Source organism: Nerophis lumbriciformis, linkage group LG07 (genome assembly GCF_033978685.3).
Source record: "Nerophis lumbriciformis linkage group LG07, RoL_Nlum_v2.1, whole genome shotgun sequence".
Classification (NCBI taxonomy): Eukaryota; Metazoa; Chordata; class Actinopteri; order Syngnathiformes; family Syngnathidae; genus Nerophis; species Nerophis lumbriciformis.
The window spans coordinates 46,870,479-46,896,313 of record NC_084554.2 but is presented as its reverse complement, the minus strand read 5'-3'; the positions used below and the strand labels follow the sequence as shown (position 1 = coordinate 46,896,313).

General features: G+C 41.1%; 1 protein-coding gene and 1 long non-coding RNA gene across 10 annotated transcripts in view; one reads left to right on the top strand and one right to left on the bottom strand.

Annotated features, from left to right (window-relative positions):
- The first annotated feature begins 488 nt into the window (after positions 1-488).
- On the top strand, positions 489-25,719 carry LOC133609439 (uncharacterized). The gene is made up of 6 exons (XR_009815708.2): positions 489-1,158; positions 7,664-8,361; positions 13,278-13,386; positions 13,486-13,536; positions 20,076-20,252; positions 25,481-25,719. It is a non-coding gene; the product is annotated as an uncharacterized lncRNA (long non-coding RNA).
- Positions 7,000-25,835, bottom strand: part of fars2 (phenylalanyl-tRNA synthetase 2, mitochondrial) — a 34,038-nt gene continuing 15,202 nt past the window's right edge. For all 9 annotated transcript variants that reach the window (XM_061965017.2, XM_061965023.2, XM_061965018.2 and 6 more), the window contains 5 exons: positions 25,673-25,835; positions 25,478-25,609; positions 9,052-9,212; positions 8,168-8,325; positions 7,000-7,264 (listed from right to left, as the gene is read on the bottom strand). In XM_061965017.2, the coding sequence (XP_061821001.1) occupies positions 7,129-7,264; positions 8,168-8,325; positions 9,052-9,212; positions 25,478-25,609; positions 25,673-25,835 (750 nt within the window). In that variant the 3' untranslated portion in view covers positions 7,000-7,128. The remainder of the gene's footprint in view (positions 7,265-8,167; positions 8,326-9,051; positions 9,213-25,477; positions 25,610-25,672) is intronic.

The following is a 25,835-nucleotide window of genomic DNA, read 5'->3' as shown; positions in this document are numbered from 1 at the left end:
AAATCCCTCCTTTTTGGGACCACCCTCATTTTGATAGATTTCACCACCAGGGGTGCAAATGAGACATTCTCTATTAGATGCAATGGTTTTTCCATATTGGGACCATGATTTATGTCCTAAATTGTTCACACCTCCTCTTATGGAAGCTACTTTTCCTTCTTGATGTCTCAAGAAGGGTAGAAATACAAGAACACACACACACACCCACACCCACACACACACATTTTCATTATTAATGAGGGAGAGTCCCTGAGCTGCTGCTGCACACTCTTTGTATTGATGGAAATATGAAGGACTCAGCTGCCCAAACATCAAACAGAAATTACTTTTTTTATAGTTAAAAAAAAAAGAGTTAATTTTTTTTACTTTATAACTGTAATATTTCCCATTTTGCATAAGATACATCAACATGAACAAATTAAAGTAAAAAGAGGATCTTTCGTTATTTTTAATTTAATTTTTTTAATACATATTAAATTACTGTGTATAATCTGACAGAGATTAGATATAAAATTGTTTAATTTGTGTCATTTTGCAAATATTCAATGCAGTGAGGTTTTTTTTCAAATAAAAGTAATCATGTGCCGGCGAAAAAAGAAAGAACATTTAATGGGATAGTGTATATACAGCTTATAACGTGGCGTGATTAATGACAACGTTGTCATGGCAACATTCATTTGTAACGCAACTTATTTATTATTTACAAAGGAGAAAATGTGATTACATTTCAACACAGAGAAGGGAACATTATTAATATGCGCTCCCCATGATTTCATGTGTTTATTGTCTGCTTCATAAGGATGTTTTCCGGGCGCAGACTAATTCCTGGAAAAGATGGCGAAGGAAGGAATGAATAATTGAAGAAGCAATTAAGGCCTGCAGGAGAAGAAAAGACCGGCTCATTAAAAATTCATGCGGCAAATCCCGCGAGACTTGGCGAGGCACTCGATCGCGGCCACGCCCACGCCGCCGGTGCACGTGAGCAGCCAAAAAAACCAAAAAACATCTCAACAAGATGGCGCTTGAGTTCGTTTATTTTAAACCCTTTCAACTCTTTTTGGACGGCTTCTGGGCGTCAAATGGACCAAGTGTGAGACCCCCGAGGACGACGAGCGGTCCAAAAGTGAAAATTGAGGTCGAAGTGGATGAGCGAAGCAGGTCAGGTCAGATTCGAATTGAGTTCGTAATCTGGTCACATGACAACGAAATGGCGTCGTCAGCAGTAAAAACACAACTTTATTTTTATTTTTATTTTTATTGAACAACAAACATGCATTTATAATTCACCCAACAGTCAAGGCACTTTCAACAACAAGGAAAGAAAACAAAAGCAAATACAGAGAGTATTAAATATTAATAAATAATAGTAATTTAAAAAAAAATATATATATATATTTAAAAAAGACAAAAATGTCTACCTAAATCACTTCAAATGTTTTTAACAAAGATATCAATTCAAGAGCTTTTGTACTCTTAATCATTCTCCAAGATTTGATTGATAATCGTGAACCATAAAGCCAATTAGAAAATGTAGGTCTTACTTTCATAAATCGACATTTATGTATAATTTTTTTTTGCCTGGAGCATAATATAGTTGACAAACATTTCAATGTTACAGTCTTTTAAAAAAATACCGAATTAGCAAAACACAACTTTCCAACATTAACTTCGAAGGGAGCCGAGTCTTGAGGAGCCCTTCCTTGCAAAAAGTTGTTCAGAGACTGGCTCGTCATTTAAAAATTAAAACAAATATATATAAATATATATTTATCAAGTAAACAATCACTAGTATGCAATCCAATCCACTTTATTTATATAACACATTTAAACAACACAAATGTTTCCAAAGTGCTGCACAACAATATTAAAAACAATATTCAAATATTATCCTTAGCTCAACCAATGACTAAATAAAAACAAAAAATAAATACATATAAAAACAATATAAAAATAAATATGATTAAAAACGATTTTAAAGGGTAAAACCAATTAAAACAGTAAATAGAAATCAAAATGTATAAAAAAAACAAACCACGGAGGACCACACAGCTCACTTAGTGTTAAAAGCCAAAGAATAAAAGTGGGTCTTAAGAGGAGACATAAAACACTCCACTGTGGGAGCAGTTTGAACATGGAGGGGCAGAGTGTTCCAGAGCTTAGGGCCGACCACAGAGAAGGCCCTGTCTCCCCTGGATTTAAGTCTGGTCTTGGGCACCACAAGCTGGAGCTGGCTCTCGGGCCTCAGAGCGCGCGCAGGAGTGTAAATTTGGATGAGGTCCGAGATCTACTGAGGTGCCAGTCCATGTAAAGCTTTAAAAACAAACAGCAAGGTTTTAAAATCAATTCTAAAATGAACAGGGAGCCAGTGCAAACTCTGAAGAATTGGGGTTATATGCTCGCGTTTCCTGGTCCCTGTTAAAAGTCGTGCTGCCGTGTTCTGGACTAACTATCAGTTGTACAATAATTTAATTTACACAAGTATTACTGTATTGCTGGGAATTACTCTAAAATATTGGCTATAATTGATTTTTTTGTTTGTTTTCATTGTAAACAATTGAATATTTCCATGCTTTGGTAGTGTCATCACCAGTTTGAATTTTCTCTCACCTAAAAAAAAAGTGTAGCGTTTTAATAGTATTGAAAAAAATACACAATAAATACAAATACATGTAGCATTTTAACAATATAGAAAAAATACAGAAAAAATAGATACGAGTAAAAGGCATTCTTGGATAAAAAAAAAGTATAAGTAAAACTACACAAAAAAATAGGACATAATAAAAATGTGAGTACAAAATTGCTTGAACTACTAACTTAAGAATAATGAACCGGAAAAGTGAATTCAAAATGAAAATAATAATAAATACAATAATAAAATAGTTAACAAATATATATATTGCAATGTAAAAAAAAAAAAGCATTTAACCATACAGAAAAAATACAGAAATAATAAATACGAATAAAAGGCATTCATGGATAAAAAGAAAAAAGTACAAATAAAACTACACAAAAAAATAGGACATAATAAAAATGTGAGTACAATATTGTACTTACCTGGTGAGTGTACGCTTGAACTACTAACTTTAGAATAATGAACCCAAAAAGTGAATCCGAATTGAAAATAATAATAAATACAATTAAGAATAATAAAATAGTTTTAAAATGTAAAATCAAATATATAAAAAAAGTTAATCCAAATGTTGCTAAATTTCTTTTAACTAATGTTCTAGTCCAGTTGCCAACGTTAATTTGCATGTGCAAAAAAAACGTAAAAGAGCCGTTCAAAAGACTCGAGTCTTTCGCGAACGTCACATCTCTATGTGCGACAGCAATCACTCCATCCAGTTAAGGTGACACAAACAGGCCAGTCTAAGTGGGCGAGGAGCCACCAGGGGGCGCTCAGCGTTCCTACAGCGTGATCAAAGTAAACGTTTATTTTTGGAGCGAAATTAGGACGCAAAAACTCTGCATCTTGTTTGCTCGTTGCCTCGCTCGGAACCTTCAAAGTGGGTCGCTGCTAAAAATAAGCTGGAGCAGCCTGTCATGGCGCTCTGGACAGGAAGCGAGGGTCCGTCTCTACACCAGCTCGGCTTCTACAGATCTTTGTTTTTTTTTGACGATTTCTGTCCCTGTCATAAAAAAACAACAAACAAGGTCGCCAGGAACTAGCTTAACAGCTCGTGGAGCCACGGTCAAGTCGTGCGGTGAGGGTGAGGGCTCAAACTGGCAACCACAGACCCTCGCTGACTGAGAGCTATGTCGAGCCGTGCTAGCCAATGAGCTAAAAAGATGTCAACGCAAATGTGAGATTTTCACGATGTACTGTTTGTTGTGCAACCACACTACCTCGCATCCGGTGACTGGAACCATAAGCCCCGTCCCCTTCAACAACGACATCAGTAGGTTGAGCGATGTCTAATCTAATCAGGTATATTATTAGATATAACACTAAGCTAGCTTTAGTTAGCTTAGCATACATTGACCTACAATAAACTGCCTTCAGCCTCTTTAATGAACAAAACTTTTCAAAAAGGCCTCTCTTTTTTTAACTTTCCTTTGACCCTTGCTGGAAAAAGTTTGACATCAGTAGGTGTAGGGATGTCTAGCTAGTAAATTGATTATTAATCAAGTGTATTATTAGATATAACACAAATTTGCTTGCTAGCTTCAGTTAGCTTAGCATAAATTGACCCACATTGGACTGCCTTCAGCCTCTTTAATGAACAACATGTATCAAAAAGCCCTCCCTTTTTTAATTTTCCTTCAACTCTTGCTGGAAAAAGTTTTATATCAGGAAGTTTAGGGATGTCTAGCTCATTAATTGATTATTAATCAATAGTGATGGGTTGATGAGGCGTCATGAAGCGTTTCGACACATTGCAAAACTGTATTGATACTGTGTCGATACTGTGTCACTAAATACTGACATCTGCTGGACATTAAAAATCCCTACAGGCAACCTATGGACCGACTCAACTGACACTGATTTTATGACCTAGTACAGTGGTTCTCAAATGGGGGTACGCATACCCCTGGGGTACTTGAAGGTATGCCAAGGGGTACGTGAGATTTTTAACAAATATTCTAAAAATAGCAACAATTCAAAAATCCTTTATAAATATATTTATTGAATAATACTTCAACAAAATATGAATGTAAGTTCATAAACTCAGTGAAGCACAAGCTCAGGTTTGTCACTGAAATGTCTGTCAAAAAGAACTGTGAAAAGAAATGCAACAATGCAATATTCAGTGTTGACAGGTAGATTTTTTGTGGACATGTTCCATAAATATTGATGTTAAAGATTTTTTTTTTTGTGAAGAAATGTTTAGAATTAAGTTCATGAATCCGGATGGATCTCTAATACAATCCCCAAAGAGGGCACTTTAAGTTGATGATTACTTCTATGTGTAGAAATCTTTATTTATAAGTGAATAACTTGTTTATTTTTCAACAAGTTTTTAGTTATTTTTATATCTTTTTTTCCAAATAGTTCAAGAAAGACCACTACAAATGAGCACTGTTATACAATTTAATAAATCAGAAACTGAAGACATAGTGCTGTATTTTTTTTTTCAACCAAAAATGCTTTGCTCTGATTAGGGGGTACTTGAATTAAAAAAAATTCACAGGGGGTACATTGCTGAAAAAAGGTTGAGAACCACTGCCCTAGTATATACAATAATATAAACAAAGTCATTGTATTTCATTTAGGGTTATTTCATGACTTCATTTAAATAAAAATATATTTTTTGTCTTTTTTAGATACAGTCAATAAATAATGTGAACATGTATCATAACATGGAAATCTAAGAGAACGTGTTGTGAATGAGGATGCTTGTGGACCTGGAAATTATTATTATTATTTTTTTTTTTACACATTTTTATTAAAAAAAACAAACAGTTTTTCCAACGTATTCAATTTTAGACGCTTTCTCTTCTTAGTTATTATTTCTCCGGCTGTAGAAAAGAGCCGCTCACAGGGCACAGAGGAGGCGGGAGTGCGACACAGTTTGCGTATCGGTCACGTGACCAAAACAGCTCATGATCGGTCACGTGACTTTCTAAAAGCGGTACGCGCACCGACACAGGGTTTCGCTCTATGAGCTCGACGCATGCGCCGATGCATCGGTGTTGCCAGACCCATCACTATTAATCAAGTATATTATTAGATATAACACAAATTTGCTTGCTAGCTTCAGTTAGCTTAGCATGAATTGACCTACATTGGACTGCCTTCAGCCTCTTTAATGAACAAAATGTATCAAAAAGCCCTCCCTTTTTTAACATTCCTTCAACCCTTGCTGGAAAAAGTTTGTTATCGGTAGGTTGAGCGATGTCTAGCTAGTAAATTTATCAGGTATATTATTAGATATAACACTAAGCTAGCTTCAGTTAGCTTAGCATAAATTGACCCACATTGGACTGCCTTCAGCCTCTTTAATGAACAAAATGTATAAAAAAAAACCTCCCTTTTTTTACATTCCTTCGACCCTTGCTGGAAAGTTTGACATCAGTAGGTGTATGAATGTCATGCTCATAAATTGTTTATTAATCAAGTATATTATTAGATATAACAGAAATTTGCTTGGTCAGCCATGACACTAAGCTAGCTTCAGTTAGCTTAGCATAAATTGACCCACATTGGACTGCCTTCAGCCTCTTTAATGAACAAAATGTTTCAAAAAGGCCTCTCTTTTATTAACATTCCTTTGACCCTTGCTGGAAAAAGTTTGATATCAGTAAGTTTAGGGATGTACAGCTCATTAATTGATTATTAATCAAGTATATTATTAGATATAACACAAATTTGCTTGGTCAGCCATGACACTAAGATAGCTTCAGTTAGCTTAGCATAAATTGACCCACATTGGACTGCCTTCAGCCTCTTTAATGAACAAAATGTATCAAAAAGCCCTCCCTTTTTTAATTTTCCTTCAACCCTTGCTGGAAAAAGTTTGATATCAGTAAGTTTAGGGATGTCCAGCTCATTAATTGATTATTAATCAAGTATATTATTAGATATAACACAAATTTGCTTGGTCAGTCATGACACTAAGCTAGCTTCAGTTAGCTTAGCATGAATTGACCCACATTGGACTGCCTTCAGCCTCTTTAATGAACAAAATGTTTCAAAAAGGCCTCTCTTTTATTAACTTTCCTTTGACCCTTGCTGGAAAAAGTTTGACATCAGTAGGTTTAGGGATGTCTAGATCATAAATTGATTATTAATCAAGTATATTATTAGAAAAAACACAAATTTGCTTGGTCAGCCATGACACTAAGCTAGCTTCAGTTAGCTTGGCATGAATTGACCTACAATAAACTGCCTTCAGCCTCTTTAATGAACAAAATGTATCAAAAAGCCCTCCCTTTTTTAACTTTTGTTCGACCCTTGCTGGAAAAAGTTTGACATCAGTAGAAACAGGTTACCACGGCAACCAACCCCTCCCCCCCACACACAAACACATGCCAATCATGAGGTTGCTACAACTTAGCAATTGTTCCTCATTTTTATTATTGATTTTTTTTTAGTAAAGCAAAGAAAAGCATTGTTTGAAAAACATCAAATTAAAGCACGATTCTACCAGCAGATTCTACGGCATCCCTAATAAAGTGGCCCGCTCATTATCGAACCTCCACGCCCAGCTCGCTCACGGCGCTGCGCTCGATCGTCTGGTGGACCAGGCCGACTTCCCGTTGGCTCAGCGTGCGCTCCGTGTGGCGGTAGACGATGCGGAAGCAGTGGCTCCGCCTCCCGCTCCTGCCAGACAAAAGACGGAGAGAAATCGGTCTCGACTCGTCGCTTCTTCTTCCTCCTCCTCCGCTGCCAGCGTGTCAATTATTCAAGGTGGTTGTGTTGCAAATGTCACACAAAAACTAGTGAATGCGTTCCATGTGATCAACTGTGTCGTCCGTCAATAATTCATGTCTCTATTATCCTGAAGATCAATACCAGGACATCTGTACGCCGTACACACGTGCGCTAAAGCATCCAGTGTAACAAACGTAGCTGTGGTCATGTGACTAGCGCGTCATCACAGTGAATAATTCACGTGACATTTTCCCTCTCTGCTAATTGCTCGTTAAGAGCCCCACTTGACCTTTAATGAGCCTTTCAAGCGCCTCTGGTGGTCACGCCCCCCCCCCCTTTCACCCCCAGTGGAATATTGAACTGCTTCCTGTCTCGGCAAGAAACTCCTGCGTGTCAGGAAGTGCTCCTTCCTGTGTTAAAAGCCTCATCTGTGGAAGGGTCCGTCCATCCTGTGCAACGTGAGCCGTCTGCGTGTCAGAAGTTCCGAGCAAAGTGGTACTGATCCGGGCCTGAGAGGGTCCGTGGCGGTGTCGCGTGACAGCCAGTGGGAGGTAATGGCTCGTTATCATTCCACAAATGTGCACTTAGTCTGAGTTAAGATGTCATAAGTGATTGTAATGTAATGACACCCCGACTCCTCCTGTTGCTCCGCCCACTTCAAATGATTGCCATATGCTGCCCTGCTTGGCCACGCCCCCTTACCCTCTCACACAAATATATATTTTTTCTCTAAATGTCAAAACCCTTTTTTTTTTTTTTTCAAATGTCACCTCCTTATTTGCCTCCTACATGCTTCCTTGCCGTATGTGTGTGTGTGTGTGTGTGTGTGTGTGTCTGTGCACGGGCGCTCACTTTGGGTGCGTGAAGTCGTCCACCAGCGACACCTTCTCCACCAGGTCCCCGGCGATGGCGCGCACCAGCTCGTAGAAGTCGTTGGCGTCGAAGTGGCGCCCGTCCGCTGGCAGCCAGAAGGAGATGTCGTTGAGCAGGGGCGGGTACTTGCTGAGGGCCTGACGGGCGCAAACAGGAAGTCGGGAACGAAGACGGTCAGATGTGTTCACTTTTTGTATTCGGGGTGTGAATCTTTAGGCTCCTAACGATTCCTGGGGTGACGATTCGATTCATAATCGATTCTCGATTCAAAGCGATTCTAGCAGTGTATTTGGTATAATAATTATAAGAAACTTTTTCAAAACAGAAAAGCTCCTTTTGTTCTATGGAGATGGCCTAAAAACATATTTAATATTTTTATTTATTTATTTATATATATATATATACAGTATATATATATATATATATATATATATATATATATATATATATATATATATATATATATCCAAAAAATCGAATTGTATCGACTCATTAAGTGCCCAAAGATTTACATCTCTTGTATCAACCCTATTGTTCCTGCTGTCTGTCTGTCTGCGTGTGCATCGTGTGTGTGTGTGTGTGTCAACCAACACACACACACACACACACACACACACACACACACACACACACACACATAACAGTTCCAATTGATTAGGTGTGTTTCACGGACCATCCAGACTTTAATGGGCAGAGGCGGAGAGGTGCAGCCCAGGAGAGGTGCACTGACCCTGGGCAGGAGATGAGCCATGATCCCCCTGGAGCTTCCAAGGAAACTATTTCATCAATAACCTCCATCCTCCTCCTCCATCCTCTCACATGTCACCATCCCAGCGTGTAAAGAAAGAGAAAGTGTTCTCTACCCGGAAGCGGACGGCCTGGTGGATGTCGTCCACTCGGAACTGCCGGAGGAAGCGCTCGTCTTGGCTCCAGAAGACCCTGATGTCGGGGATGTCGTAGAGGACCATGGCCAGCCTCTCCAGGCCCAGTCCGAACGCCCAGCCCAGCTTGTTGTCGGCGCCGGCTGAAACGGCACCACACCACGTCATCGGCGATTTCGCATATAAAAAGGTCAGAGGTGGTGGGCATCCCGTTACACGAACAGGAAGTGCCCCGTCCCTTGCATCCAATCAGGAGACGAGGAATGTGCTTTCTATGCTAATGAGCGGCGCGGGTCGACGGGTCCAACGAGACGGAATAAATCTTCACTTGGAGAAAAAGCAATCAGCGCGTGACTGCTCATTCACTCTTCATCCCCCCTGCCTCCTCTTCCTCACTTCTCAGCAGCTCTTCAAGTCAAACTGACGCCTTTTCCTTACGTCTGAAAATAAAAAGTTCCCGTGTTAGATCACTGCTTACTAAAGACGACGGTGGTTTCTCTGCTAATTAGATTTGCGGCGAGTAAATGTATGCGGTGATTAGGCGCCATGATTACAGAGACGGCCGTGACAGCCAACTCTTAATTAGACACAAACGACCAGAGAAGTCGTGGTGTCCACAATGTTTTTCCTTCTTCGCCAACATTCCCTTTATCTCCAATAAGACATCAGTTCCAATGCATCTCGCTCACATCCATCACCATGAGCACACCTGAATGGATTATTGGCTAGCACCTTGATTTATGGACGAGAAGACTACCAAGAGACAAAAATGTCCACCAGCACCTTGGACTTATGAGGGCCACAGTTTGGATGCTCCATGCAAGCACTGTTCTCCATCAATCACACAGCCAGCAAAACTTTGAATTAGTGATGAAGAAGACATCAATTATGCAGAGTCGTTAGTAACCAGGCAACAGGAGGATGCTAATTGATCCGTCCATGTGTGACTTTCAGTGCAGGTGCAAGTACGCCATCCCCACGGCCTTAACCACACGTGCAGGCAGCGTGCGCCAGCAGGCCGGATCAAATTAGCGGTGGATTATCGGCCAGCGCTGGGGGTCAGGAGGCGGAGCTAGTCACGGCTTAACCACCTGACCCGGAGTTTAGTTCGGGTTAAAGCACTTTGATGTCTACTCCGCCATTCGGACCCTGAAGGCCGGCGCAGATTAAAGATGGCGGCAGTGGGCGGAGGAGGTGAAGATGAATCTGATTGGATGCATTCTGGGGAGCCATGTTGGACAAAACTACTTGTGGGATGTGCAGCTTGGAATGTGAACAGGAAGTAGGAGAGCTTAGGGTGTAAACAGGAAGTAAATGTCAGAGGCTAATGTGTAAACAGGGAGTTGATGTCGCAGTTTTGAATGTAAACAGGAAGTATAGATGTCAGAGTTTGAGGTGGAAACTGGAAGTATAAGTAAGAGCTTAACATGTAAATAAGACATACTCTTAAATGTAAACAGGAAGTACAGGTCAATATGTCAGATTTTAGAATGTAAACAAAAAGTAGATGTTGGAGTTTAAAGTTTAAACAGGAATTAAATGTCAGAGCTTGGTATAAACAGAAAGTCAAAGTAACAGCTTAACATGTAAATAAGTACATAAATGTAAACAGGAAGTAGATGTCAGAGCTTGGATTGTAAGCAGGAAGTAGAAGTACAATATTAACACGTAAATAAGATGTACTCTTAAATATAAACAGAAAGTACAAGTCAATATGTCAGATCTTAGAATATAAACAAGAAGTAGATGTCAGAGCTTTGAGTGTAAACAGGAAGTAGATGTCAGAACTTAACATGTAAATAAGTCCAGACTTTTAAATGTAGTCAGGAAGTAGATCCATCCATCCATTTTCTACCCCTTGTCCCGTTCGGGATCGCGGGGGGTTCTGGAGCCTATCTCAGGAAGTAGATATCAGCATACTTGCTTGAGACCTTAGAATTCGGGAGTTTGGGGGCGGGGGGCTGTTTGGTGGTAGCGGGGGTGTATATTGTAGCCCGGAAGAGTTAGGGATGCAAGGGATTCTGGGTATTTGTTATGTTGTGTTTATGTTGTATTACGGTGCGGATGTTCTCCCGAAATGTGTTTGTCATTCTTGTTTGGTGTGGGTTCACAGTGTGGCGCATATTTGTAACAGTGTTAAAGTTGTTTATATGGACACCCTCAGTGTGACCTGTATGGCTGTTGATCAAGTATGTCTTGCAGTCACTTTCGTGTGTATGCAGAAGCTGCATACAATATGTGACTGGGCCGGCACGCTGTTTGTATGGTGAAAAAGCGGACGCGTCGACAGGTTGTAGAGGACGCTAAAGGCAGTGCCATCACGGCACGCTCTTAATATTGTTGTCCGGGTGAAAATTGGGAAAAATTCGGGAGAATGGTTGCCCCGGGAGATTTTCGGGAGGGGCACTGAAATTCGGGAGTCTCCTGGAAAAATCGGGAGGGTTGGCAAGTATGGATATCAGAGCTTATAATGTAAACAGAAAGTAGGAGTAAGCACTTAACATGTACATACGAAGTAAATGAAAACAGGAGGTACAAGTCAGTGTTTAACAGTGTAGACAGGAAATATGTCAGATCTTAGATTGTATTTTTTCGGGGGGAATTGAGGGGATAATTAAATTAAATTAAATTATCCCCTCAATTCCCCCCAAAATGGATTAACTCGCTGGAATAAAAAAGACAATATAACATACATCCATAAACGTGGACGCATGTGAAAAAGTGCAATATATTTATCTGTACAGTAATCTATTTATTTATTTATATATATTTATTTTATATATATATATATATATATATATATATATATTAGATATATTATTTATATGTTTATTTATTTATATATGCACCTTGTTGTTTTTTTATCCTGCACTACCATGAGCTTATGTAACGAAATTTCATTCTTATCTGTGCTGTAAAGTTCAAATTTGAATGACAATAAAAAGTAAGTCTAAGTAAACAGGAAGTAGATGTCAGAGCTTAGTGTAAACAGGAAGTAGAAGTGAGATCTTAACATGTAGATAAGAATTTGATGTTAGATAGTGTAAACAGGAAGTATATGTCAGAGCTTGGTGTAAACAGGAAGTAAAAGTACGATCTTAACACGTAAATAAGATGTACTCTTAAATGTATACAAGAAGTACAAATCAATATGTCAGATCTTAGTATGTAACAAGAAGTAGATGTTGAAGCTTACAGTGTAAACAGGAAGTAGATGTCAGAGCTTAACATGTGCTTAAGTCCAGACTTTTAAATGTAAACAGGAAGTAGATGTCAGAGCTTATAAAGTAAACAAGAAGTAGCAGTAAGCACTTAACATGTAAATACGAAGTAAATGTAAACAGGAAGTACAAGTCAGAGTCTAACAGTGTAGACAGGAAATATGTCAGATTTTACAATGTAAACAGGAAGTAGGTGTCAGAGCTAAGTGTAAACAGGAAGTTGTAGTGAGAGCTTAACATTTAAATAAGAATTTGATGTTCGATATAGAGTGTAAATATAAAGTAGATATTCTAAGCTAACAGAGTAAACAGGAAGTAGATGCCAGAGCTTAGAATGTAAAGAGGAAGTAGGAGTGATATCTTAACATGTAAATAAGAAGTTGATGTTAGATTTTAGAGTGTAAGCAGGAAGTAGATGTTCTAAGCTAAGAGAGTAAAAAGGAAGTGACGAAGATAATCCATATTCATATTCTACAGGAAGTAGAAGTCTGTGCTTAGATTGACGAGGCCCTCAAGTTACATCTTGCTGCTGTGCTCTCCAGCTGTGTCACATCTGTTCACCGTGACATTCAGGAAGTGGAGGAGGCCGCATCACATTTAACCCCTCGCTGTCTCCATATGGAGAGGGGATAAACGGTGTCCTCTCCAGACTACAAAATGGATAATGAGACAAGAAAACAGCAGCAACGGCGGCAGAAGGAAATCCTCCCAAGTCCAAAACACCTCAGCAAACACTCGTGTGCTCAACGTGCTTCAGGGCCGCCCGCCTCTCCATCTGTCCGCCGCAAACACGGGCAGCGTTGAAGCGTTCCTCCAGGAGCCCTTAATGCAATGTGCTCGCTTTCAAGGAGTCGTCCTTCCGCCATGTTGGCGCCAGCTCACAGCTAGCAAGCAGCAGCAGCTAACATTGCTATTTGACTGTGAATGACACTTCAACTCATGATTGGAAACAAACTTGTTACACTTTGTCTGCTTCTTTTTCTACAGTAATGCCACAAGAATGACACTCATCACGCCATCATGTGGACTCGAAGTCTCTGTCCTCATCAAGTTTGTCCTCCACTTCTTGTTTCAAAGACATGTGCCCTCCTCGCAGGTAAGCAGTGAGAACTCCTCCATCTAGGTCTAAAAGACGACTACCACCTTGTCGACAACCACCACCCTTGTCTTCATTATCATCTCATTGTTTTCACAGTCTCCACCCGCCCACCACGTCCCAGGGGTGACATCAAACGCTGCTGCTGAGGTAGACGTCTTCAAACACCGCGCTCATTAAGCTGAGCTGATGTCTTCATTGCTGTAATCGCATTACTTTGCGACTGGAGGAACATATCAGGGTGCAACACGCACGCACACACATAGTTGAGTCAGACGTGCACAGATGGACACATACAGCATCAGATGTGGCATGAGGGTGAGGATGACGATGCTGACAGAGCGGGATGAAGAAGATGACGGGGGAGGAAGGTCATGATGGCGAGGATGACGAAGACGGTGATGTCATGCAGTCCTGACAACAGGTGCGCGTAGGGATGTAATGGTAAACGCTATAATGATAAATCGCGGTAAAATTCCAGACGGTTAGTAATACCGTTTACATTTTTTTTCTCTGAGAAAACGTCATTTATCAAAGCATTTTAGGCAACACTGCTTACTTCCTGAAAACTAAATTGCCACAGCGCCTGCGCATGCACCCTGGAGCCGTTCAACACGCGAAAACATGGCGGCGACTACACAGACTTTGCTTTGAAAATGTTCCCTCCGAGTTAACGGAGTCGATCGCTTTGTTTCACCTCATTTCATCTGCTTCTACTTCCGTCATACTTGCCAACCCTCCCGGATTTTCCTTGAGACTCCCGAAATTCAGCGCCTCTCCCGAAAACCTCCCGGGACAAATTTTCTCCCGAAATTCTGGCGCAGCTGGAGGCCACGCCCCCTCCAGCTCCATGCGGACCTGAGTCTGCTTTCCCACGATATAAACAGTGTGCCTGCCCAATCACATTATAACTGTAGAATGATCGAGGGCCAGTTCTTGGTTTCTTATGTGGGTTTATTGTTCGGCAGTTTCATTAATGTCCTCCCAGCGCGGTAACAACACACAAACCGTAAAGCAGTTTGTCTGCCGTAAACAGCGATGTTGTGACACTCTTAAACAGGACAATACTGCCATCTATAACATCAATAACATATAGGGCTTTTAGAGAGTGAAGTGCACAACTGCGCACACAACAAGAAGACGAAGCAGAAGAACGAGGAAGATACAGCCATGGCGACGCCGACGACGAGTAAGATGAAGAAATACGCTTCGTTGCACCTTTCCTGCCTGAGTCCGGCGATTAGTTGCAAATCTTGCTTTATTGATTGCTTGCACACAGCTAATCCAACACAAAACAAACTAGTCCCGCTTGCACTCACGCTACCGCTCCCCCTCTTCTCTCGCCCACGCCCACACACTCACTGACGTCACTCACCTCACATGCTCACCTATTAAAGGGCCACACACACACATACGCTACTCTCATAACAGCTTGTAAGTTCCAAGCCGCAGCTGCGATTGGACCTGGATAGCCTCCAGGAAGAAGTAGTGGACTACCAAGTGCTTGGCACTGAAGATCTTCCTCAGGAAGCAAAGATTGACCGGTTTTGGGCCATGCTAGGGAGAGATGGAAGACTCCAGACTCTAATGCATTTGATGAAAGCACTTTTGTGCGTGCCACACAGCAATGCATCATCAGAGAGGGTGTTCAGCATGGTTAGAAAAATAGTGACAGAGAATAGAACAAGGATGGACAATTCAACCCTTAACTCAACAATGAGTAGATGAGTGTTATGTGTGTGTATATGTGTAAATAAATGAACACTGAAATTTAAGTATTTATTTTGTTTATATATACATATATATATATATATGTCTTAATAAGGTTATCCAAAAAATAGTGCTCGATACCGTAGTAGAGCGCAATATATGTATGTGTGGGAAAAAAATCACAAGACTATTTCAACTCTACAGGCCTGTTTCATGAGGGGGGTTCCCTCAATCATCTCCTGATGATTGAGGGAACCCCCCTCATGAAACAGGCCTGTAGAGATGAAATAGTCTTGTGATTTTTTTCCCACACATACATACATACATACATATATATATATATATATATATATATATATATATATATATATATATAGCTAGAATTCACTGAAAGTCAAGTATTTCTTAGATATATATATATATATATATATATATATATATGAAATACTTGACTTGGTGAATTCTAGCTGTAAATATACTCCTCCCCTCTTAACCACGCCCCCGCCCCACCCCCGACCACGCCCACCCACCCCTCCCCCCACCTCCCGAAATCGGAGGTCTCAAGGTTGGCAAGTATGACTTCCGTGGAGTCTCAGTGTGCGTTTAGGAGCGCAATGCTGTTGGAGGAGAAAAATATTTGATGTTGCAGTTTGATTTTGAACGTGCAACTAGCGTCCTTCCGACAGCTGCTGGGACTGAGAGTTAGCATGCAACAGGCGATGTGTCGGCAACGTTGCCACAACTTTTTTGTTTGTTTAATAGGATGCTCACTCGTCCTTTAATTTAACCGCTAACTTTGTTAGTGTTCCAATGACATCAATACTAGCTAAAATGCGTTGTCATTTCATCGAATTGAACGCAGACTGAGTTGTCGGTGAGTCACAAAGATTGTGTATTAGATGTGAGAGGTATCACTCTTGTTTATTTTTCACTGAAGTACATGGTTGTTGTTGAAGAACAAAGCGTGTTTATTTGACTTTATCTTCATTAGCCAAACTGCTTTGTGTTTTATATTGATATCAAAAAGTAAACACCATGTTTTTGATATTACTTTTGTTTTTTTCATTCCAAAAAGTAATTACTTTATTAACCATTCATGTGACATAGCATTTTATCAATGTTTTATGGTGGATAATTAATACCTATACGACCGATTTCTGCTCAAACTCTTAATGGATCTGTCCCGATACAGCATGTACATGTACACACATTAGTACATGTCAATGTGTGTACATAACTTCAAAAATACCTCTCTCTGCGAAAATGTAAAAATAAATATAAATGTATCATGTAATAAAAAAGCTGATACTATTAATGAACAAAAACACAAATATTTGTCTTTAAATATATAGACAATGTTTATCGAGTGCATTTTTATTAGATATTACAAATTACATGATGACGTCACGTTCACACCCCAACACTATTTTTACCTAACATAATGAATAATCATGATTTCAATATAGATAAAAATAATCGTAATTATTATTTTGCCCATAGTCCTGTAGTCCTATGTGTAAGACTTGACCTCATACATGAACACTATTTTTATCTCTATGGACAAAAAGGGCAGTTACGTCTTACGGCCATTAGGTGCCATCTTGCACAATTTTCACATTTATTTTTATTTATTTATAGTATTATTTTGTTTCTGCCATATTTGTTTTTAATGCTTATGTTGCTTTCATATGCACATTCAACTTTCTACTTGCGGTACATATATACATTTTGAATGTGTTGTCTGTGTTTTTTTCAGGATTTCAGTATAAGTAGTTTTTGAAAATTTTGAGCACATTTAAAATTACCACGGTAATAATGGTAACCGTGATCATTTTGGCCACAATACCGTGACATCCCTAGGTGCGCGGCGACGACCGTGCACAATGATGTCATTGAGGCGCACACGCAACAAATCTTCCACTTTGAAACGTCTCTTTAACGTTTGCCCTTTTACCCACAAAAACGCAATAGTCGCATAAACGAGCGGTCGAAACAAAAATATTTTTTCGCGTTTTATTTACAAAACGGCCTCACGCAAACAAAGCCTGTACAGTGACCTAGTGGTTAGAGTGTCCGCCCTGAGATCGGTAGGTTGTGAGTCATACCAAACTATAAAAATGAGACCCATTACCTCCCTGCTTGACACTCAGCATCAAGAGTTGAAAGTGGGGGTTAAATCACCAAAATGATTCCTGAGTGCAGCCACCGCTGCTGCTCACTGCTCCCCCCCACCTCCCAGAGAGTGGAACAAGGGGATGGGTCAAATGTACCTAGTGTGTGTGTGACAATCAATGGTACTTTTACTTTTAACTTTAAACAGCCTGCAACATGAGTGGAATAAGATGTGAGTTCTTCTGATAGGATGTACAGTATAATGTTCAGATCAGCTCATTGATAAGCAAAACTTCCTCTTTGAGAGTCGTGTTTAAAAGTTTGCCCTTTTACTCACAAAAATGCAGGAGTTGTGTAAACAAGCGGTCGAAACGCTAATATTTTTAAGCGTTTTATTTACAAAACGGCTTTGTGCAAAAATAAGAGTGGTCTAAGATGATGTGTGTTATTCTAATGTGATGTACAGTATCATGTTCAGATCAGATACTCACTAATAAACAAAACTTCCACTTTGAGAGTCGTGTAAAAGTTTGCTTTTTTACTCACTAAAACGTGTAAATGTAAATGAGCGGTCGAAACGATAATGTTTTTTGCTTTTTTTGTCAAAATCGGCCTCGATCAAACAGCCCCTGAAAAGGCGCGGTAATGACGTGGATTCTTCTTTTGATGTGATGCATGATGTTCGATCGGAAGTTCTTCAACAAACAAAACTTGATTTTGATTCATTTTTATTTTTGAGCTATGGAAGCACGGTGGAAGAGGGGTTAGTGCGTCTGCCTCACAATACAAAGGTCCTGATCAGTACTGGGTTCAATACCGGGCTCTGGATCTTTCTGTGTGGAGTTTGCATGTTCTCCCTGTGACTGCGTGGGTTCCCTCCGTGTTCTCCGGCTTCCTCCCACCTCCAAAGACATGCACCCGGGGATAGGTTGATTGGCAACACTAAAATTGGCCCTAGTGTGTGAATGTGAGTGTGAATGTTGTCTGTGTTGGCCTGTGATGAGGTGGCGACTTGTCCAGGGTGTACCCCGCCTTCCGCCCGATTGTAGCTGAGATAGGCTCCAGCGCCCCCCGCGACCCCGAAGGGATTAAGCGGTAGAAAATGGATGGATGGATGGACAATAAAAAAAAAATCCCACTAAAAGTATTTGGGGTCCAAAGGGGGCCCCACGCATTAAAGTGTTAAAAATAAGTCATCCATCCATCCATTCATGTTCTACCTTTTTATTTTTTTACTTTCAACACTTAAATCTCCAGATCAACCTCAGATCTATCCGCCGATTATCATTTTTTAATGTTTTTTGTTTGTTTTATGCCCTTTTTGATCATTAAATTTTTTTTTTATGGCAAACACACAAAACATGCAGAATTTTCTTAAAACAATATTTCAAATATTAGATGTGAAATAATTGGAGCCTTAAATATTTCAATGATTCGTAACAACATTGATTTTGATTCATTACTATTGTTTAAAGCAATGACAGTTTTAAAGAATAAAACAGCCTGGATGGTCGCTTTGTGTTATTAGAGTTAACATTGCAACTTTTTCTCATTACATTTCACCGGTTTGCTCTTTTATTCCACTTTTTGATGGTTTTTTTGTATTAGTATTTTAGGAATGTGCAGCCGCGGGGCTTTAAAACATTAGCTGCGGGCCTCAAATGGCCCTCAGGCCACACTTTGGACACTTTGACGTATATTATTTTCCTTCAAAAACGTCCATGTGCTAACATCCCCAATGAGAGTCACGTAGGATGACGCGTGTTCTTCTTCTGGCACGACGTTTGACGAGCATCAGACTTGCAACGCCGCATGACAAATGGCGAGTGTGAGTCTGAGACAACACAGCTGCCAAAAAGAGCCGGCGAGCGTGTCAGGATTTGTCCAGCTTGGATGATGTCATCAGAGGGATTTGTGGCGCGGTGAAAGCTCACTCCGCGTTTCATCTTTTTTCCACAAAACTGATCCCCGGGCCGGATTCAGCTCGCAACATGTCAACACTTCCTGCGATCACACCGGAACCTTCGACGGCGAACTATTTATTTTCACGTGCGAGAGCGCGGCACTATTTATGGAAGTGTTGGAATATTCATGAGTCGCAACATCGAGCCGCGTCGTGACCAAACATGGAGCCACAATGCGCTAATGCTAACGGCTAGGCCTGGCATAACCATGGAAAGAATGGCAAATACAACGTTTAGATAGAAGTCAGCATCAGACATCAAAGTGTTTCCATGTGTGTGTGCGCCAAGGCCCGCCCCCCACTCTTGTTTGTTATGGGCCACACCGGCCTGCTGAGATGGATCGCTGCACAAACAAATGTTTGCTCTGCCCTTCGCGAACCCCTGAGAGACACACACACACACACACACACACACACACACACACACACACACACACACACACACACACACACACACACACACACACACACACACACACACACACACACCACTGCTTTTACATTGAATTGAACTGTTGCACACTCACTGAAAGATGGTTTAAAGAGACTACATTAGTATTTTTAGACTAGTCTCTACTTTCTTTTAAAGACTGCTGTTGATACTGAGTGTGTGTGTGTGTGTGTGTGTGTGTGTGTGTGTGTGTACCAGCTGGCCACCAGTCCATGCCCCCACTGGGAGTACTGGGGGTGTTAGGGAGGCAGACAGAGTGAGGGATGATGGAGGTGGAATTGGAAGAGGAATGTCGGGATAAAAGGGATGCACAGATGGGGGAGGGAGGGGCCAAGAGAGCTGTCAGTCACACAGGGGTCAGGGGTCAAGAGAAGGCGGGTCTTTACAAGCCCCAAAACATAGCAGAGGAGAAAGGTGGCCACGCTTCATTCTCACCTCTTCTCTCTCCCATAGTGCCACCTTTGTCATCCCTCCATCCTGGGAAGGGGGGCGGAGCTATGAGGACGAAAACGCTGACTCAGCAAGAAGAAGAATTAAAAAAACAAAAACAAAAAAAAACAAAGAGAAGAGAAGAGAAGCAAAGCCCCGCAGGGGTGACGTCGGACGCCGTTTAATGAGAGAAGGATGGAGGTAGGGGGGAAGGGGTCACATGATTTATTCAAAAGGGGGGATTAAGATGGAAAGCAAGCACCTGAACACCACCACACACACACACACACACACACACACACACACACACACACACACACACACACACACAGTCCCAGAGGGCCTGGGGCGACAGCTTTGAGAGGCTGTTAATTGTCACCAACACGACTTTAATCAGATTTCAGTAGCCACACACACACACGCGCACACAAACACACACACAATATCCCGCCGGCACGTGCCTGCCCCCTTGTGTCCCGTGGGGTGTGTGTAAATCAGGTTTTTGGGCGAGGGGGTGTGGCCATTAGCACAAGTCCCATATGTTGAGAGGGGAAACCCGTGGGACACACAAGTGTCTTCGTGCACACACATTCATTTAACAACATGTGTGTGTGTGCGTGCGTGTGTGTGTGTGTGTGTGTGTGTGGAGTGTAAGCTGATGAATTAATAAACAGAGAAGAAGAAATAGACTCTCTCTCTCTCTCGCTCTACCACACCCTCCATCCGTGAATTAATGAAGATGTTAAATTTTTCCTTCATCCCTCCTCCTCCTCACCCATCCATCACTTCCTCCTCTCCTCTATCATCACTCTTTTTGCTCCCTAACTCCATCTCTTTCCTTTGTCCTCCGCTGAGCCCCCCACTTTCCCCCCGTACCCCCACCCACCTCACACTGAGCCCCAGGCAACACATATGGTGGTCACACCATTAAATAACACACACGCCAACAACCGGTGTCCTGTGTTGCCACTGGTCATCCATCCATCCATCCATCCATCCTCACCCCTCTCTCTCTCTCTCTCTCTCTCTCTCTCGCCGCTCGCTTTTTTACCCCTCCCCTCGCTATTGTCTCGAATGCTCTTCTCCAGAAATATTGGACGGAGAGCAAAAAAGGAGGGGTGTTAAATGTGGCGCGTTACCAGGGCAACCAGCCACACTGCCGCAGTGGAAATGTAGGGGAGGTGGAGCGGGTGAGGAGAGTTGAGAGGGAAGTGGTATGTGTGTGTGAGGGGGGGGTTATGAACACACTCCTGTGTATGAGTGACAGTTCTAATTAGTTCGCAATGCTAGTTTGTGTAAAATAATACATGTATATCCAGTTGAACTCCTTCTCCACAAGTTTCTTAGACTGTCTAAATGTGTCATGACGCGTGGCGGTGGCGTGATGGGCGTGTTCTCCCCGTGTCTGAAACAATCTATTATTGATTGGAACAAGCAGTGGGCCAGTAGAGCGCGGCGGTACAACTTTGTTCAGCTGGTGAAAGCGGCGAGTTCTCCGTTTAGCGCGAGAGGACGCGACGGGCGCACTCGCTCAATGATTTGACAGGCGTTTGTGGGCGTGGTTAAGACCCCAGTGACGTGGCAACGAGCCAATCAAATCAGAGCTCCGGTAGGAATGTCCATGATTTGACAAAGTCATGTTTTGCTTGGGTTTCTGTTGAAAGTTCCCTTGTTATGCAAAAATGACTTTTTCATGACGTAATAACAGTGATATGTGTCACTCGCTCAGACCTGGACAAATCAAAGCCAGGGGGCCACATGCGGCCCGTTAAGCCTTTCAATCTGGCCCGCCAGACATTCCCAAAAAATGTTTTTAGATCTTTAAGATGGAAACTGTAGCTGCCATTATGATGTGCAGTGATGTTTTCAAATGGCCGTAAGTCTTGAATTATACAAAGTATTTCAATGGTTGGAATCTGCGCTTTTGCAAGGTATAACTAGTTACAATGGTAATCTAATTAGTTATTATGGTAATCTAAGTCACAGCAGCTCAGACGAGGCACCAAGTAGAAGAGTTGAAGCTGTAATAGCTGCAAAAGGTGGACCGACATCATATTGAACCCTATGGGTTAGGAATGGGATGGCACTTCAAGTTCATATGTGTGTGTGTGTGTGTGTGTGTGTGTGTATATGTATATGTATGTATATATATATATATATATATATATATACACACAGTCAAAATAATCGCCCAAGCCTGCACTAGCTCGTTATTCTCCGTGTATGCCACAACATTAAAAAAAAAAGATCCTCCAGGCTTTGCTACACATCTTAAAACTAAGGCTGTCAACGTTTACGCATGTGATTAATTTAAAAAAAAAGAAGATTAATCACATCCAGGTTAAGGCTTAACCCGGAAGACGCACGCATTGTTACACGGTCTGTGATCGTGACGAGAGGCGGCCCATTTTGCTTTAAAACAGAACTTTAGATATAGCTGATGTAACTCGTTGGCATGGCAGCGACAAACGTTCTTATCGTCGACGCACGTTAAGTTTATAATAGCATCTTAAAGCGAAACACGTACTCGAGGATGGTGCCGCTACCATGAATGCTGCATCGACAACAAGTAGAGGAGAACGCTACGCTGGCTGAGTTCACCCTGCATTAATGTTGTCAACAAAAGTTAAGTTAAACACACGCCTTTGCTAAACGGACATCTGTCGCATGTAAAACATTTAACCAGTCCTGTGACCATGCAGAGGCACAATTACAACAAACTGTACTACACAAACAAGAGCATCAAGTTGCAACTACTGGCTGAATGTGAAGTGATTTTTCTTTCTGGACAGGGAATAAGCAGTAGAAAATGGATGGATGGATGGACAACATTGGACATTTGTAAGTAATCACAACAAGCTGAGGTTGCATTGTACCAAAAAAAAAAGAGAACAGCTTTGTCATCTGAAGAGGCAAATATGATTGTTTGTTCTAACAACCAGTTAAACTAAAGAGTAAATGCTTATTTAAACAATGCAGTATGTTAAGTTGTTTTTGAGTGCGTTTACTATATTATCGATTTGTAACTGTACCTTCTTTGCAATGTAAGACTTTCAAAATGTGCACTTAATTCTTACTATCACAAAGTTTTAAGCAAACCAATAACTTACAGTTCAGAAAAACATTTAAAAACATTCCTGTATGATATTCTGACTACAAAATTGCATTTGTATCTAAATATTTTTGAGCAAATTTTATCTATGCAAGCAAATAATAACCATCTAATTACTATATTAAAAAAAAAAACATTACTTGACTGCCCTACTTAAAATACAGCTGTGAACGTGGAGCTGCAAGTTTGATCATATTGTTTTTCTTTAGCAAATATGCTTACATAGCATGATGTTGTTAAAATGTTAGCATGTAGCTAACATAGCTACGCTAGTCCTTAAGATTACGTTGTTATACGTGATATTTGACATCTCCTGTATTATGTTGGACAGGAGTTACAGCCTATATGTAAAAAGCTGATAAAGTAGTCGGGGTGTAACAACAAAAATCATATCAAGGTTATTGTGAACAAAATTACCACGGTTATCATTGTTGTAGCGGTATTGTTGAATGTGCTCAAAAAGTACTTTAAGACAGTAAAATCTTTTTACCAAGTTTAATTATGTCTTTAAAAAAACTAAAACAAGCAGACACACAGTATACTTTTTAGGCAGAGGTAACATTAAATATTGATCTGGTTTTATAAAGAGCCATATTTTTATTTGTGTGTTTAAACATGTTTATGTTCTTCGATTTTAATTTGTAAATGTTTTCAAAAGTTTTTTTAATAACACCACATTGGGTGATCACTTTGCTTCCATTCCGGTTTATGTGACGTCACGTGAGTTCACTTCCTGTTGAAGACACCTCCGTCTGTTTTCAACTCGACACTGCCGAGAAGAGATCAATCACTTTCTGCTAAGTCAGCACATTCCTTATGTTTGATGTGAATACTGTATCTTAGTTGGTCAGACAATAATGTGTTTATACAAGTTGAGATTGGGGTATGACATTTCTTCATGGGGAAAGACGTTAATGTTTTTTGTTCTCATGTTAGCATTTTATAAAAGTGTGGTTATCAATCACGTTTTTCTGATCATAAAATTGTAATTGTCAGGAGTTTTACCGTTTTATCGTTAATACTGTGTATCGCAGTGACGTGCGGTCACTGGAGGCAGGTGAGGCCTCACCTGCCATCATGGAAAGAAAAAAAATGTAAAAAGATTTTTTTTTTATTAAATTGTTATATGTATCCAGTGATTATACTTTAAAGTTGTTTTCCATTTAACTTCACCAGTTTTAGATTATTTTTATTCAAAATCGCTGAATTTTCACATTTGCCGTTCAAATACTGAGAAGAGACGGTCAGTTGAGGCACGTCACTCAGTGCCTCAACATGGATTGCGCAATGACTCGGCTAACTGCTGGCCTGCTGTGCAGTGAGACCGTATTGCTATATGAATTATATTATACATTTCCATAGTTTAGTTAGCTGAGGTATATAATGTACAGTCTATTTTGTCAACAACTGTATGTGTGTAACGTATTTCTTGTGCTGAGCGATCATAAAACTGCTGCGAAGACACACTGGCTGATGCTCGCAGTAATCCCGCCTCCTGGTGCCGGTTAATGCACCCCCCGACGGGAGCGCCACACCAACCAAAGCCACACCCAAACCCTCCACGTGCAAGACCGAATCCACCCAAAAAAACTTAACAAGAAGCCAAAAAGTGCAAAAACAATAATGCTCGCGCCGTATGAGCCGTACGTGAACGACTGCAGGGACACAACATTAGGTACACCTGCAGACTGCAGCACGGATTTCATTCATTCACAACTCCTCCAACACGAACACCACTGTTCCCGCACTTATAAGTAAAGGTAAGACCATAATAACCTTTTTTTAATTAAATGTGCTTTTTTGTGTGCTACAGTTTGTATGTGTAAAGTTAAAGTTAAGTTAAAGTACCAATGATTGTCACACACACACTTGGTGTAATGAAATTTGTCGTCTGCATATGACCCATCCCCTTGTTCACCCCCTGGGAGGTGAGGGGAGCAGTGGGCAGCAGCGGCGCCGCGCCCGGGAATCATTTTTGCTGATTTAACCCCCAATTCCAACCCTTGATGCGGAGTGCCAAGCAGGGAAGAATGCTGGTATGAGCTTTTAAACATAACCCGTTAACTGCTGCCAATCAAATGGTGAATAAGATACTCTTTAGGGTTCATATGTTTGTAAATCTGACTGTGATGAAGTCAGTGCCTCACCAGCCATCAACCTCACCGCACGTCACTGGTGTATCGTAACATCCCTAGTAAACAATAGGTGTGGACAAACACTGCTAACTAGCATTAAAGTTACAGACACACATAAAGAGGCTTGCTAAAAGCTCTTTGAAACTGTCTGATAATAATGTGTGTGTGTGTGTTCTGACCAGAGTTGAGCAGCTGCTGCTCCATGACTCCACAGCCCAGCACCTCCATCCAGTCGCCCTGGAAACGCACTTCCATCTCAAAGGAAGGATGAGTGAAGGGGAAGTAACAGTCCACCCAGCGCACCTCCACATCTGAGGAGGAAGCGGTGGAAGTCAGCCATGGCGACTCTTTGAAGGCACCCCCTGCCAGCTGACCTTTTCCAAACAGGTGGGCGACGAGTCGCGTCAGCGTGCGTTTCAGGTCAAACTCCACCAGCTTGACGGCCTCCAGGGTGTGCGTTTCCTGTTTCTGTGGCATCCTGCGGCCGGCGACCTCAAACATCTGGAGGTCTTTGCCGTTCTGAACCTTGGAGAAGAG